The sequence below is a fragment of the Brienomyrus brachyistius genome, chromosome 5, assembly GCF_023856365.1.
Source record: "Brienomyrus brachyistius isolate T26 chromosome 5, BBRACH_0.4, whole genome shotgun sequence".
In the NCBI taxonomy this organism is placed as follows: Eukaryota; Metazoa; Chordata; class Actinopteri; order Osteoglossiformes; family Mormyridae; genus Brienomyrus; species Brienomyrus brachyistius.
The window spans coordinates 18,311,343-18,327,969 of NC_064537.1; the positions used below are offsets into that span (position 1 = coordinate 18,311,343).

Genomic DNA, 16,627 nt, shown 5'->3' on the forward strand with positions numbered 1-16,627 from the left:
GTTAAGGTCCTTGCTCAAAGGCTCAATGGTGAAATCGCTCTGCCTGCCGTGGGATTTGAATCAGCAACCTTCTGATCACAGAGTCCAAATCTGCTGACTCACATACCACCCCCAGTTTCATGCTTCCATGCTCAAGTAGAAGTTTTCAGAACATTACCTAAAACCAATTAAAGTCCTTCGTTAAGCAATGATTTTTATACTGCTTGAGCATTTCTCTTGACTCTGCACAATAAAAGAAATGTAGCAATTTCTGCATAACAAAACTGTCTCAAAAATTGTCAGTAAGTTCTCAAATTTACAAAAAGATCACGCTGATGACTTTGACATGTGTCAGATGGTGGTGGCAAACATTTGCATGTCGGGTATTTTTAAAGATCTACTAAAAATTGTATGAGCCTTAAGATACTGTATATATCAGCAAGCATGTGCCGGTGTTATGGGCTGGAAAAGCAGGTATTGATGGAGAATAGATGGATGCGTTCATGTAATAACAAGCACCATCATAATAAGAAAGCCCAAAACACATGCAAAAGAAACACTATTTAATACAACTTTCATTGGCACTCCATTGTGATGCTGTGAAAGGCATTTTTAGAAGCCGTGTGCCGAATTCTGGGAAAAACCTACGGGCTGCACAAAGCGTATTGCGCCTGCCTATGGAGTTGGCCGGTGACTCTGTCTTTCGGCCTGATGCAGCCACTGTGGGGATTCAGGCAGAAAAAGGTAAAGTGATCATAAGAGGGTCAGACGGCTACAGGAAGGGAACTACTGCTTCCTTAAGCATATGAAGGAGCTGGGAATAGTTCCAGGGCCTTCAATGGTGACTGGCGGGACAGAAGCGATGGAGCCGGACATACAGAGCTGGAGCTGCTGTGAAGCACATGTTAGGGTTATATGTACCATGGAGCTGAGAATGACTTCAACAGCAGAGTACTGTCACTTACAGTTTAATGTGTGTATTCATATAGTACTTTGCTACGACAAACGTAACTACTTGTGACATAAGACTTCTAGATATGGTTGTACACGTTCACTGTCTGCATTGTGCTTTATATGTTATATATGTCTCAGAGCATAACCAGTGTCCTTAGTCAACCTATGTTCTTAGACATATATACAGTATTTGTCTATGAAAATGGTGACAGAAATGCAGTGTATGCAAATGCATACTGGATTCAGCTAGATAAGACGGTCTGGTCTGTGAACCTTTCAATATTAAATATTCTTTTTCCACTGGCTGATCTTACATGCGTCATAGTTTTCTTACTGGTCAAACTTTTATTCCTTTATACTGGTAATTGTGGTGTTTTTGGACAGTAGCCCTCTTCCTTTGGCTACCACCAAGTTTCCGATGAAGGCTGCTCTCCAAAGGCTGGCTGTGATGTTTGGCCCAGGCTTGGCTTTACCTCCCCGCCCAGACAGAGGGACATGCTCCCAGAGATGTGTGTTACGGATGTGTTTAGTGCAGTGCTCCTGACACAGGGCACCCAGCAGTCCCCTTGCCCTCGCTGCTGGGCCTAATCGCACCATTTGTCACCAATGAATTAGTTATATAATCAAGCTCTTTGAAGACAAGTGCATTTTTTTCTGCATCAGAAGGTAAAGTGTTTTCCGTTTCTCGCATGGGCGTACTTTCCTTGCCTTCTTGTTGTTCTCTTTTTGGGCTGGTATCCGGTGCCAGCTGCTCTCCCTGCACCTAGTTATAATAATGTGATTATGGCTCAGAGAAGGATGGGAGAGACAGGCAACATGTAAATCTGGGTGACAAAAAAAACCCAGCAGAATGGGGGCGGCGTGCGTCTCTTTAAAAAAAAAAAAAAGCAAACGAAACACAATGGGCAGAAGCTACGGACAAAAACATAACAGCAGCAGCCCCTCCCTAATTTTAAATCTAACATGGTGTCCCTCCAGCGAGCCCCCCCTCAATCACGGAGGTGACACTATAAAAACCCCAAAATGCCAATTGGTCCAGACCAGCTGGGGTACCTATGGGAACAGACCTAAATAATCAATCTTCATAGCCATAAAAAAGATCACTCAATCCCAGCCCCATGCTGTTGCTGTGCCTCTCGTCCTGCTGTTGCTACTCTGGGCTAAATAGAGTTTCTTCCTTTTATATGGTACAATATTTTAAGAAGTAGCATGATTTCTTGTCCGTGTCAGATATTTTCCTCAGCGTTGTAGGGGAATGGAGGCTGTGAACCATGACGCAGCTGTGAGATATACTGACCTGTCCAGAATTGCATTTGCTTCCTGCATAATTCCTACCCTGATAACAAGATCCGATCAATTATAATGTTGTCATCGCCATCAGGAATGCATTATCCAGCAGACACTGCCTGAAAATGTCTACTAATGGACCCTGAATACAAGTTCCCTGTTGTCTGACTGGTCATGCAAGGCATTTGTTTACTCATTACACTATAGGATGGAGATCTGTGCAGCACTTTTAGCCACTTTCACACCAACAGATTCTGTGATAATTAAAAGACTCCAGGGTAATACAGTATGTTGTATGCAAATTGGTTCTTTTTCCCATGTTTCTCATTTCACATGTCAGGTATCTGAGGGGCACGTTGGCTCAGTAGTGCTGTTATCTCACACCTCCATGGCTGCTGGTTTGAATCCCGCCTCCATTCTCTGCGTGTGGAGTTTGCAGAAGTTTCTGCTGAGCTCTCTGGTTTCCTCCCACAGTCTATGAAACACGAAGAAAGGCAACTTTTTGTGCCACATTTGCCCTTAGTGTATATCCTGTGATGGACTGTCATCCCATCCAGGGTGTCCCCTGCCCTGTGCCCTGTGATGGACTGGCATCCCATCCAGGGTGTCCCCCACCTTGTGCCCTGTGATGGACTGGCGTCCCGTCCAGAGTGACCCCTGCCCTTTTCTGTTCTTCCTGGGATAAGTGTCATGCTCACTCTGACTCTGTACTGGGTAAGCAGTTCTGAACGATGGATAAGTGGATATTGGGTGTTTGCTTTAACAGATTTCAAGGTATGATCGTTACGACTCTCATACCTCTGTATCCTCGAAGCCAGATGTAAACTGAGACTTTGGTGCAGGAATTCAGTTATAATCACTGGGGCTGAACTAATCTACTTATTTCCCAAATTTAGGCTGGAACTGTTTTGTAATTAAAAATCATATTTGGTATTGTCTACTTTCATGCTGCCTACACACCAAAGATGTTTGCAAACCCATGCCTGCTGCTGTTTTATTATAAACTTTAAGAGCTAAAAGAGATTTTTAATATAGTAGTATGTTCTCCCAAATGGCAGAGGATACCATAGTCCTCTAGGCGTAACATCCTGCACAGTTCTTCCATGCCGTGGTCCAGGTAATGGATTCGGTTTCCTATGTGACCGTGGTCCTGAGTGACTATTTTTGCCGTCCTCTTTGGCTTGTCAGGAATTGGCCGCCGCCCTGGCGTCCCTGGTGACTCACCGCCCAGTAGGGGAGGCAGATTAAACAAGAAAGCCGGAAAATTTGCGGAAGCAGCCCGTTGGCTGTCCTTCACTGTACGCCTGTACACCACATTCAAGGGTGACAGTGAGAACCAGTCGGGTTTTAACAGCCCAGTATGCCAGCTGTTTCAACATTGTTGAAGAAAGAAAGAAAGAAAGAAAGAAAGAAAGAAAGAAGGATGGATGGATGGATGGATGTACTTGGATGGATGCATGGATGGATGGATGGATGGATGTACTTGGATGGATGGATGGATGGATGGATGGATGGATGGATGGACGGACGCATGGATGGATGGATGGATGGATGTACTTGGATGGATCGATCGATGGATGGATGTACTTGGATGGATGGATGTATCCTGACTGGGAATTTCCTTTGTTACTGCAGCAAACATAAATAAGATGGCAGCATACCACTGTACACATAGCTAATGTATAAGAAAAAGAAGAGTTTTAGATTTAAAAAAAATAGAAAATAGGATGCTGAAGAAGTGGAGTGGATCATATAAGTATTCAGACAGATAAGTAAACGTATTTGGAATAATTACACTAAATACTATAGTATTTGGAAGAGGCAAGTTTGCGTTTTTGACCATTTTGAGCTTTTATTCTTCTGGATTCTTTGAGCTCAGCGTCATACAGTAAGTCCACCCTTCCTCTGACCCCCGTCGTCGTGAGGCGCTTTGCCGTAATATGAAGGCACAGTGACCTCTGCACTTCCCATCACCTCGCATTCCAAATGCTTAAAGTGGAGTACAGTGCTGTTTATAGCGTACCGTAGCTTTAAAATGCATAGATGTACAGAATTTCCTCAGTACTTTGCTGCTAGTTTAATAAAAGCCGGCGTTAATAATCTAGAAGGCAAATCAACTGCTCTTCCCTAAAGCCCTATTCCCTCGCCCTGCAATGTTTACCTGCTTTGGGGAATAAGGGGCATTAGCAATTAAGCTAATTAATACAGGGCTCACTCTTCGGAGTTCCGAGGGGAGCTTTACCAGCCCACGCAGGTGGGCGTCAGGGAGATAAATAAATGCCCTTGTAAATAGCCTCTTTATTCAGTGTATGAAGGTCAAAGCTGGCGTGCAATGCTGTCTTCCACCTCATGGCCTTGAAGTGCTACGATGAAGAACGTACACAGAATAGTTATTTTAGAAATTTTTTTATTTTCTAAAACCATTAAGCGATCAGTCTTGTTTTATACAAATATCCCCCAGCTTATTGTGGGGAAAGTGGGGGAGGTGTCCTGTATTTCTTCAGGGGTAGGAACACCCATAAGGGTAAAACCATAGAATTGCCCCTGATTCTACTCGACTCTGCTTCTGCTTAAATTTATGAAGAATCCAAGAGTTCCCTCTTCAGCCCTTGCCGATGGTGAATCGGGTACAGATTTAAGAGAAAGCATGTTTGCAAACACTCTGCAACACTTAGCGTTTAGGCAGGTTCTTAACCGTTGTTGTACCTTAACACAAGATTTGGAAGCAGATTATGAATAAAGTTCAACTGTGTCAGAATGCCCAATTGGAGCTGTCCCATTTGTTTTGTTCCCATTTGGCCAGCAGGTGTCACTGGCCTTCCTGTTCCCTTAGTCCTGACTCCCTAGTGTGTTTCCCTATTCCTCAGGCTGCCATGTATTTTGCTTAATTGAGTGAGTGGCTCTGAAGCTGCCACCCCTCCAGTCATGGGTTTCAAGGCTGGCCCGAGGCCAGCCTCATTTCTGGAAAACCCAAAGCAAGGATAAGACAAAACCCAATACAGTAAACAAACGGTGAAGCAGGGCAGCCTTGAATCCATGAGTGCAGGAGTAGCAGCTTCAGAGATACACACTCTGCCCATTAAGCTACTGTACATGACAGCCCAGCTAGTAGGGAAATACTCTAGGGAGTAAGGGTTGCAGGACAAAGGGAACGGAATGGCCAGCGACACCTGCTGGCCAAATGGGAACAAAACAAATGGGACAGGGCCAGACAGACAGCAACCCTGACAAACTCTCTTGATGACAAAATAAATTAGCAGACTAAAATTCTCCTCACAATCATTTTATTAAATATACAATACTGTATAGACAAGTTGCAAGGGTTGTTTTCTGCTCAACCTTTTCTGCTGATCGCAGATGAAGTGCAAATTTGAAATACAAATTCGGAATGTATTCCTTTCTGCAGGCTGTTTATTCCAAAGAGACACAGTGGTAACCCAACGGTCCAGAGCCACAGTTATTTCACACAGTCACATCTGTTTCTCCATCTCCTTGCTGTATTTCCCCTATCAAAACAGCAGTAATAACTTGTAAAAACATGACAGAGAGGGAAAAAATAGTATGCCTGGGTGTGCATCGAAGATTTAACACATAAAAATACACGTGTTATACAAGATTAAGAGCTATAAAACAGTGATCTATAAAACAGAAGGACAGAGTGAATTCAACACAGCACAAATGTGATGCCCCAAAGTGCTGTGGTGCTCAAACTTTAACGATCTGGAAATAGAATTGGTTAACACTTAAGACAGAGGGGAATAGACTGTGAGTCTTCACAAAACGACCGGCCTTGAAATGCTGGCAGGGTAGGAGCCAATCCGCAGGGCTCATCCTGCCGCAGTGCACAGGCAGCGTTACTGTTTGGTTCATCATATCTTCAGCCCATAAATTTGAGTGAATCTCTTCATATATGTATCCTTTACATATCACAACATAGATGTGTCATTCATAAAAAAAGCAATATAGGTTGAATGTGGTCTGTTTTGGTATTTTACAACTTTAAACGTAAGCCTTTCTTTGCGTTACTCGTGTTAGACATTGCAGTTTGACTGGAGTCTGATCAGACTGTGCTAAGGTTGCTGTGACCTTGACACCTGGCGGTGTGTCATGAATAACAGAGTAAAATGGAAAATGATGTGAGCCGTAAATATTTTGAAATTCAAGCGCAGTTATGGAGCGAGGGGCAGGAAGAGACCTTCTGGGTTGCGCTACTCTGAACTTCCACTTCTGTGACCGCATTCTGATCCAGTCAGTCTCACTCAATGGTGTATTACTAAAATGGGTTTATTAGTCATGTGCTTGTTTAATATTTTTGATTTAACCATGTCTTTCACTAGTGCAATTTTTACATTTTAATTATACAGGAAATTTAATTTAGTGTTTAAAGTATCTCTGTCACATAATTATACTAATTAAAATCAAGCATAATTATACTAATTAAACTGTACATGGAAAATGTGCTGAGAAAACCTTGCTAAAACATCAAGTCCATTTTTTGTCATCTGCTTGAACGTTGCTTCCGTTCAGAGCTCAGTAACCTCAGACACTTCATACAGCTGTATAGTATAGTGTGTAACTGGGTGATTATTTTTAACCTTGGTTGCTCAGGAGAAGGGGAAGGAGCCGTTATAAATTCACCCATCCGTCTCAAACCAGCAACCAGTAGTGCAATTACAGCTGCAGTGACCCAGAACCAGTAAGACCAAGTAAAAGATATAAAACAGGGTACACCCTGAATGAGGTAATATTCCATTGCAGGATACTCTTACTCACACGGTCACACACTTGATTAATTAATTAATTGACGGAGAGCCTTCAGCTTGTCTTTTGGCTGTAATTGCATGCTGAAATTCCCAAGGGACACCCACACAAACTTGTATGAGAAGTGGCGTCTGAAATAGTTTTTAGCGATGAATTATACATTTTCTACTATCGTGACCTCCTGCAAAACTGACTTGGAAATTACATCAGTTGATAATGCTGATCTTTGACTTTGACCAAGAATGTCAGTTACAGCATTTCTGTTTCATGTCAGAATGTGATACAGAGATTATTTTGGTGCTATTTCAAATGATTTCCTTGCTTGTATATTTTTGTCTAAATGCACAGCAGATATTTCGATGGTATTTTCTAATTTGATGCAAATTGGCTAATCCCAAGGAAAGGCAAATCTTTAAAATGCATGAACTGCCTCACATATCTCAAATCCAAGCATCGTTTTAAACATTCGCTCTCTCCTTGACATCCACAGACAGCAACTTCCTGCTGGGCAATGCCCAGGGTCATCGAGGCTACCCCATTGTTTACTGTTCGGATGGCTTCTGTGAGCTCACGGGCTTCGTGCGGACAGAGGTCATGCAAAAGAACTGCAGCTGCCGCTTCCTGTACGGGCCAGAGACCAATGAGCATGTAGCACAACAGATGCAGAAGGCCCTCGAGGGGAGAGAAGAATACCAAACTGAGGTGAAATTCTACAAAAAGAATGGTAAGGCCTCATCGCTACCTGTGAAGCAGATTAGGGCAGTGTTTCCCAATCCAGTCCTCGGGGACCCACAGACAGTCCATGTTTTTGCTCCCTGGGAGGAAGCAAAAATATGGTCTGCCTGGTAGGGAGCTGGGAGGGAGCAAAAACATGGAATGACTACGGGTCCCCCAGGACCGGATTGGGAAACACTGGGTCAGGTGGGTGGGACAGTGGCCCTGAAAATTGCTGGATACATTTTCATTTTAGAAATTTTTATAATAGCAGATGTGTGGTTTTTGCTATGCACAGCATGTTCTATGCATTAAAGTCCAAGGTTGGACATCAGTATGTTAGAGCTGAGTATCAGTATCAAAGAGTCGTTTTTCAGAGGGCCGAAAGTGATTAGGTATTGTGGAAAATCAAGGTGCATTTCTCCTGTCCACCTCCATCTAACTCACAAACTCTACTGTAGGTCTTCAGTCAGGTTTTCAACATCCTGACATAAGAGATTCCCCTCTGTTCTCTATTAGCTGAGAATGGCTGGGCTGGCATACTGTTAAAAATGACCATTCTCACACCATCCACGGCGCTCGCTGTGTCGCTCTGGATGGTGCTCACTGGAATGCCCGCATTCACAATATTGTGTCACTGATAGTGGATCCATGAGTAAGACGGACTGACCGTGGAGGGTTCTACTCTGTCGCACTGGTATTTCTGCAAAGTTTTACAGTCTATTACTGACTAGGGAAGAGTCAGTTTTGTCATCAGGCTGATTTATCTGGAACGCAATTAGTGTGATCTACAGTCCTTACAGTCAAAGAGGGTGGGTTTGCCTTATTCTTCACTCACTTTATTGCAAATCCCACCCAATGCCTGATGGAGGTCTGTGCAAGCAGTCACCCAAGGGCCCCATTTGGGGGGTGACGGCTACTCCACCACAACAAGCTCTGATGTGAGACCGGAGTGGCTGTCTTCTAACAAACTTTTAATGAGCTGGCAGGAGTTCAGGTCTGAGTCTGCCAGAGTACGTGCCCTATCCCTACCTGCCAGGCTGCTCTGAAAAAAACTCTTAATGAAGTAGTATCTACCAATGTGGAATACTCAGCACAGCGGTTTGTACAGTGATTTATAACAATTAATGATGCTATTTATAATTAGCTCATGAGTTTGAAAAATACTGCATAGCATGGCTCAGTGCTCTTAGACTTTGATATTTAAAGCCACAGATTATCATTTGGAATAACTGGCTTGTTTATTACAAGCATAAATGTTTTTACAGGGGTTTGTTAAATAGATTAGTTGTTATAAGACTGTATCCAGGAGGAGGATGCCAAGCAGAATCACTAGGGATTTGATGTGGGTATAGAACTGGAGACGTGTTTAAGAGAAGCTGTGGAAAGGAATGAAAACAAAAGACCATAATTTTGGCATCGATGTAAGCAAAAACAAAAACGAAATGTGTGTTAGGTCTTGGAAAGGGTTATGATGGAGCGTCAGCTGGGACATCAGGGTCCGGGCCAGAGAGCCAAGCCAAAGTCATTATAGGCCTGGGGATGAAGCCAGGGAGAAGCGAATGGATGTGCTTATCATCTGACTTTGCCTTTCTTGGGACATCCATACTCCAGTCAGGTCGCTCCAACGCTATCAGTAAATGAGAGTATCTGCACGGTTCAAATTGGCCATCAGATGCACGTGTCGCAGGCTCCATTGTCTGCATCTCAAAGCTTTTGTCCTTTAACCCGTCCAGGAACCCCTTTCTGGTGCTTGCTGGACATCGTGCCCATCAAGAATGAGAAAGGGGAGATGGTGCTGTTTCTATTCTCCTTCAAGGATATCACTGACACGCATGGAAAAAGTCACCATGGCAGCAAGAAGGACGGTAGGAGATGGGGAGCAGAAGCTTGGGAAACTGTACGGGCTACTCACAACTACATAACGCGAAAGGGCAATTTAATCAACAGCCGTGACGTTCACTGGGCGAAATTTACCAAATGAGCACTTGGTTTGAGCTGCAGGACTTGGGCCTGTTAGTTATGACAGGGTGCTTCCCCAGCACCTCTCGATCAGATGTCTCCCTCCCACTCTTTTGGCAGAAGACAAGAAACGGAGCAGGAAGACCAACAGCTCGCACTTCACGGAGGCGAGGAGGAGGGGACGCACTGTGCTCTACCAACTGACCAGTCAGTTCTCCAGAAGAAGCAAGAGTGAGGTCAAACTAAGCAGTGTGAGTGAAGCCCAGACGTCCACAGCATGTATCACGCTGTACAGCAGGCGTGTGTGGGCCTACTCTACATATTATGTAAAGGCGATGAGTGTTATTATCAAAAGCTATTGTAGTCACTTAGTAAGTCCTTTCATGCTATCAGTGTTGTAGTTTATCGATTCCTGCAAATTAATATTTTGCATCAACAACTCAAGGTAATTACCATACTCAAATGCATTGAATGATCTCTCTAGAAACAGTTGTACTTATTTATTTGATGTAGTTATGAATTAATTTGCATTTCATTATAACTTATCCCACTGCATAAATCCAACTCTAATAGCAAGACATGCACGATGTGCCTATTATTTTAAGCTCCTTATATGCCACTTTATTCAACAAGACCACAAAATGTTCTCACATATATTTAACAGAAAGTTTATTTCTTGCACCAGAACTCCAGGGCATTAATATCATTGCCCAGTGCACTGAAGCAGCAGTATGGCTACCATCCCATATCAGTGCTATTAATGTGCCTAAACTCAGGACTGCATGCAGCTGGTAGGCGTGCAGATTGTGATTACATCACTGCTGATGTCACTGTAGCTGTCAGACTCTGACACTTCTGCGGTACTGTATGTGCCTTTAAGAAGAGCTTCGTTACCCTGTTTATCTCTTTCATTGTGCTGTTAATAACATGTATTCTATGTATTTCACTATGTTTTGCTGCTTGTGTTCTCTAACACCTACTTTCCATGTTCCCCAAATGTGCGATTTCCTAAACAAAGGCACAGAAATTGATCACTGGCCATTTTCCCATACAGCTAATATTTATTATCTATCTGCTGGGGTACATGGGCTTAGATAAATGGAAACTAGTCTGAGGTTGCTGGGAATATTTTAATAACTGGCCATCGGAAGCCGTGCAGCAAAACCCCTCTGATGTGACACATGCATGAGATGTGTCAGTACCGTGGGGTCAGGGGCGTGTCAGCAAACGCCAGGCTGGATTACCCAGTTATTTTAGGTCCTTTAAAAATGAAAAATGTACTGTATTCATTTAGAATGATGTGCTGGTGACTATGCCGATGCCTTTAGAAGGACTTTCTTTTTTAGTTTATGTGAGTATCAGTCTTCTGCTCTCCATCAATACAGGAGCTCGGCAGGATGTATTTTATTTTAAGCCGTATAGAAGCCTGTTATTGTATCTATGAATATATAACTGCTAAAATGCTGCTATGGACAGAATTGTTTCCATATTTAAATAAGATTTTAAAATGACATTTCAGACAACGAGAGAATCCAATTTGTGTTCTAGGATGGAGAGAGGATGCTTGACATTTTTTCTTGAAAGCTCTCCACTAGGCCAGATGGGACTTGGGATGTTGCGTAGTGAACTTACCGCTTCTTACCTAATGGTTTTATGGAGTGCAAGCTCAGCCAGGGTTTGGCTCAGGATCCGCATCCTGTCGGGCAGCTCCTCTGGCTGCGAGACGGCCAGTCCATTTCGGGCCAGCCCACCTGGCCCCTCCCTGGGTCTCAGCGAGCTTCACCTCCCCCTCACCTGTCGGAGACGCGTGCCGACCTTCCGGTCTCCCCTCCTAGCAGATGGTGGGGTTGTGGGGCGGTTCCACAACCGAGCTGCAATGTCATGCCTTCCTCTTGTTCCGAAATGCCAAGACACAACACATACAACCAAAAAACACCCAACATGCCCCCATTTCCTCCCTATTTTGCCTCTCCCCCATCACGGAGGATCAGCCACACCACCGAGTTACTGAGCAGCGCCACACAGGCGATGAGAAAGTGCCTTTTATACTTCAGTCTCAGCGAGTTAATGTTATTCATAAATGCGTGATGATCTGATTAATAGATTTATTTCAAACACTGTAATTTTTCTCCCCCAGAGCGGCATCTAGTAGCAGCTGACTCATTTCTTCACTTACTGATTTCTAGGATTGAGTTCTTTCATGATTTTCTGAACCATAATCAGTTTGACTATGGAGTCATGCCACAGTGAGGTTTGTGTATCTATTTTTTAGGAAATTCTTCTCTAGTAAGAGCAACAAGTTACTCACAGTAGAAAGCAATACACACACACTTGGAGGATGTGCTTAGGTGGGCCTGCTGTACCTCCTGCTGAAGGCTCAGTCTGTTATTAAAGTTATACTGGAAAAAAGGGCTGACATTCAAGGTTGACTCCATGTCAAGATGACAGCTGTACATAGTACACCTAGCTATCTGTGACTTAATGCCCCAGGAGCTTTGGATGTATATTGTGTGATCTATATTTATCTTTGAGTTCTCTAAGTTTTCAAGCAGTTTGCTTGCTAACAACAATTAATTTGCTTGTTACTCACGAAGAAATTATGCACGTACAAATCTCTGCAGACCTACAATCACCCAGATATTTCCGACATGCTCTGCTTCGGAGCGGCTGCCTTTCCACACAGTGCTCAGGTTACTGGAGTATTCAGTGCACATCCCTGCTTTCCGCAGCAGATGTTTGGTGCTGGTAGACACTCCAGGATACTTTGAAAGTCACTCTCATCTCAAGAGCTCATGCTAGAGGGGTGCAAGACACTCATCTGGATTCTGGTACAAGCAGACTCTCGTACCTTTTCTTATTGCATATTTCAGTGTTATAAGTTTAGGGTCTATTTACAATTGTTACTAACGCACTGATAACACACAGGGTAAAATGTAAGCTCTTCACACTAGTTCCACTTTGTCTTTTCCTCCTTCTTAACTTCCTGTTAATTTTTTGCTTAATTCCACACCCTGAAGGAGAGTATTTGGTAACGTAAATGCGCATGTTAAACAAGCTCTTCCTTCAGGAGCAAACTGACAAGGTGAAAATAAGGGGGGGGTTAAAATAAGACTTATGAAATGTACACATATGGGAATTACTCATGCATGCACATCTGAGGCTGTCGGGAATCTCCTCGAAGTGCCCTTGGAATAAGTACGGACTGTGGAGAATGTGGAGATTCTTCAACGCCACTCATTCGCTTCAGAACTTCAGATGACTCATGTCTGTTCCACAGTCAGGGGGATCCAGTTAGCTAAATTCATATAATATTTCCTGTCACGTTTCACCTGCATTTACACAGGATTGGCTACTGCATCCCTCATCCAGGAATCCCTCATTCAGAATAACCCATCACACTGCACTGACACTGCATACTTTATATTCACCTGTTTGTAGCCAGTCTGCACTTGCTCCAGCTGGTACTCTGCAGCTCCTGCTAACTCCCTGGTGTTTGACAAGCCTTCTAATTCCTGGCCTCCTCCCCCTGACATGACAGCAGCCTGTCATTGCTATGGGCTTCCACATCTCCTCAGGCAGCCTGCCAGTGACAATCTAACACGCCTATGTGACATATTTTCAAAAATTCTAACTGTTGTTTGTCTGGCTTTATTTTCTCAGCACTGATTTTTTTTTTCCATGCAGTCATCAAGTTTCAGTGATGAAGGGAAGGAAACGTGAGAATACAGCCAGACCCTGCTGGCCAATTTCTATCACTGAATAGTTCCAATTGATTCACTTACAAATCAACTGCAGATCCTGGTTAATTACCGTAAGATTCCTTATGTTGAATCCTCAACATTCTATGAAACATGGGCGTTGCCACCATTAAATCTGGGTGGGACGTGTGCCCCTCGCATTTCATAATTATTCGTTTGAACCCCCCCACATTTACCATAAAATATAAATTTTATGCCAGTGTGTCCCCCCCACATTCAAAATGCTTCTGACGCCCCTGTACTAAATTAATGGAATACTGCAAAAAATAACAAGGAAGAAAATACATTCTGAAGTGCGCATTACCTCCCTTGTCTTAAATCAACCCGGACCTTCATACGCAAACGGGTGGTTGGTTACAGTCATTACCTATTCATTTAAATGTATGTCTGCAGAAGGCATTTATTTCTCTGCCTCTGTCCTACTCTTTTACTGTCTTCCTCTTAGATTTCTCTGTTTTCCTTTTATCACAGTACAATCCATCCTGCTCTGTTAAAAAGTATTTCTTTAAAAATAAATTTAAAGTCAATTCTCAGCATGAAGAATAGGAAGATCTGTGCCCACACAGTGACTAAACTCATTTACCAGTTTTAAACTCATATTTAGTTACTAATGTCGCCTATGGAGAGACTCCCAAGCACCATGCAGACTAACATCAGTCCCATGCAGCCATGGACACAATAGCCGATGACAAAAACCTGAATTTATTCTCCAACAAACTCCATATAGGACAAGGCCATAGATCTGGGTACGGACAGTAAGGGTATGTTCCTGCCAAAACTATGGGAATGCCGTGTGTTTTAAGGGGGTGGGGGCTCAGTACTAATTTGGTCATTACCAATGTTCACTCCAAACTTTAACCATCGATATAGGATTTCATGCAACTTTTTTTCAGCGATGACTCCCATAAAGCCCCCCCGCCCTTCATTTGCCATTTGCACAAGTACCATCTTGAACTCCATAGCTTGGGGGTCACAGCACAGGGTCAGGCAACAGGCAGCACTCCTAGAGCTGGGGGGGGGCTTAAGGGCCTGACTTAAGGGCCTTATGACTGTTATGCCAAGGCTAGGGCTTGAACTGGTAACCTTCTGATCGAAAACACACAGGCTTTGCCTGCTGAGCCACTTATTAGATCAACCAGCTTGTAGTTTCACACTTACTTCTGTCTCTGCCGTACATCTTTCCAGCTCCCTTGCAGTTACCATTCACTTCTTATTGCTTCTCTGACTAGTGTCCTGCTTACCCGGTCACAGAGTTCATGTGGATGACCTTCTCTACGCAGTGCTCCAGGGGAAGTTTGGGATACTGTTTTTTTTTTTACATCCCACCCTTGAGTGGTTCTTCTGCAGAACTGTATCCTGGACTTGTGTTTATAGCTCATTGTTCTTCATGATGCTGTTTGTTTAAATATAATCTCTAACAAAGTTTTGGGTCCTTCCTTCCATAAACAGGTGCATTTATTTTGGATTCACATGCCACTTTAATTGCACCCCAGTTGATTCCATTCAACTCAATTTGTGACTTCCTAAGATACAGTACTTATTTGCATCTGAGCAAAGGGGTGAATATTTATACAATACAGACTTTTCAATAGTCTTTTTAATTTGAAATCATTTTGAAAACTATATCATTTTTCCAACGTCAACATTATGAACTATTTTGTGTGGATCCTTAACATAAAATCCCAATTAAATCTATTTTAATTCCAAGTTGTAACTCTACAAAAATATGAAATGTTCAAATGGGTTGAATGCTTATGAAATGCACTCTAGGTTAGCTTTCAGTACACCCATATTCTTAAATAAGAAACACTGGGATCTAGGAGTGATGACAGAGTAGATTAAATTGGACATAATAGGGCTAAACCAGTAGGTTCTGAGTCCTTGTCTGGGAGCCTTCCCCCCCCCTCCCCACCCCCCATAAATACTAGTTCTGCTTCAGCCAAACTCTTAATTAAATAGGCATAACTGGGCCATAATTTAAGGTCTTATCAAGACCTGCATATTCAAAAAGCAGTAAAGACTTACAGTGGTATATAACCATCCATCATTTTTCCAGCTGCTTTGCAGCCATTCATGGGCCACATGGGGGGCTTGTCTTCACAGAGGTGTTATTTACCCAGATTTAAGGTGTATAATGTTATTACTGTAAATGGTCGATAAATGATCGACAGTTGAATTGTATTCAAGCTACCAAGCAAACGATTTTTATTTTTCGTTACATTTTTATGTGGTATAATGAATCCTATTACACTCTTCTTATAAAATCTGTGATTGTTAAGTGGTCAGAATATGTGGACCTTCAAAGGGAAACAGCCTCATCAAGATCCAGGAACCTAAACTAAATAGGACTGAAAAACGAGCAGTGCAGACCTTTTCATAGCATGTACCAAGTATTCATGAGAAATTAGACTGATGAAAACCAGAAGGTAAGGGGGACGCCTTTTAATGTTGCTTTTACCATTATTAATGTGAAATTGACATTGAATACATCCATACAGTGTATTCATGCATTTTCATCACCCAATCTGTGAACTGTGTAATGTCCTTCCCACTATGCGTAACACATACAGATGAACACATACTGTATAGCATACTAGTCTCAAATCACAATCACTTGTAAAAATACTGAAAATCTGCATTAATTCTGGAACTCAAAACCTTAGAGCATAAACGATGACGTAATAGCAGCAATTGTTTTAAAAACGCACAAAGAAAGGAATAATTCCAGATTCACGTGATGTAATTTCCTTTCCACCTATCTGTCGATGGACAAAACAAACTTACTAATATATTTGGTTGGAATTCCCCTTTAAGAAGAAAACTATTTTGTCACCAGAAAACACACTGAAACCTGTTGTGGCCTGATTTTTATTCTTTAGCCGCTGCTTCATGGCCTCCTTGGGACCGCCACTGCATTACTATGTGCCCTCCTCCCTCCCTTTCTGCGTAATCTAAAGTGACCCATTTTCAAATGAGCACGGCTGCCTTGACCTGCTTTTTAATGCAAGCGTGAGCATGTTCGCGAAGAAACAGACTCGGGAATGCTGAGCGTAAATCCGAGCCTTGCTCTGGCTGGCAGAAAAAGTGTACACTCAATGGTCACCTCTTCCAAAGAGGTCTGGAAAGGGAGTCATGCTGATTTAGAGTCATTAGGGCCATCTAAGCGCTCTTTAAAGGAGAACCTGTTGTTTTCAGGAACCTTGCAGACTCTC

General features: G+C 42.9%; 1 protein-coding gene across 3 annotated transcripts in view; it reads left to right on the plus strand.

The window, feature by feature from the left end:
- The window catches only part of LOC125742622 (potassium voltage-gated channel subfamily H member 4-like), a 50,509-nt gene that overhangs the window by 14,715 nt on the left and 19,167 nt on the right, over window positions 1-16,627 (plus strand). For 2 of the 3 annotated variants that reach the window (XM_049014800.1, XM_049014802.1), the window contains exons 2-4: window positions 7,472-7,705; window positions 9,432-9,563; window positions 9,778-9,908. In XM_049014800.1, the coding sequence (XP_048870757.1) occupies window positions 7,472-7,705; window positions 9,432-9,563; window positions 9,778-9,908 (497 nt within the window). The remainder of the gene's footprint in view (window positions 1-7,471; window positions 7,706-9,431; window positions 9,564-9,777; window positions 9,909-16,627) is intronic. The other variant, XM_049014801.1, reaches the window with a different exon arrangement.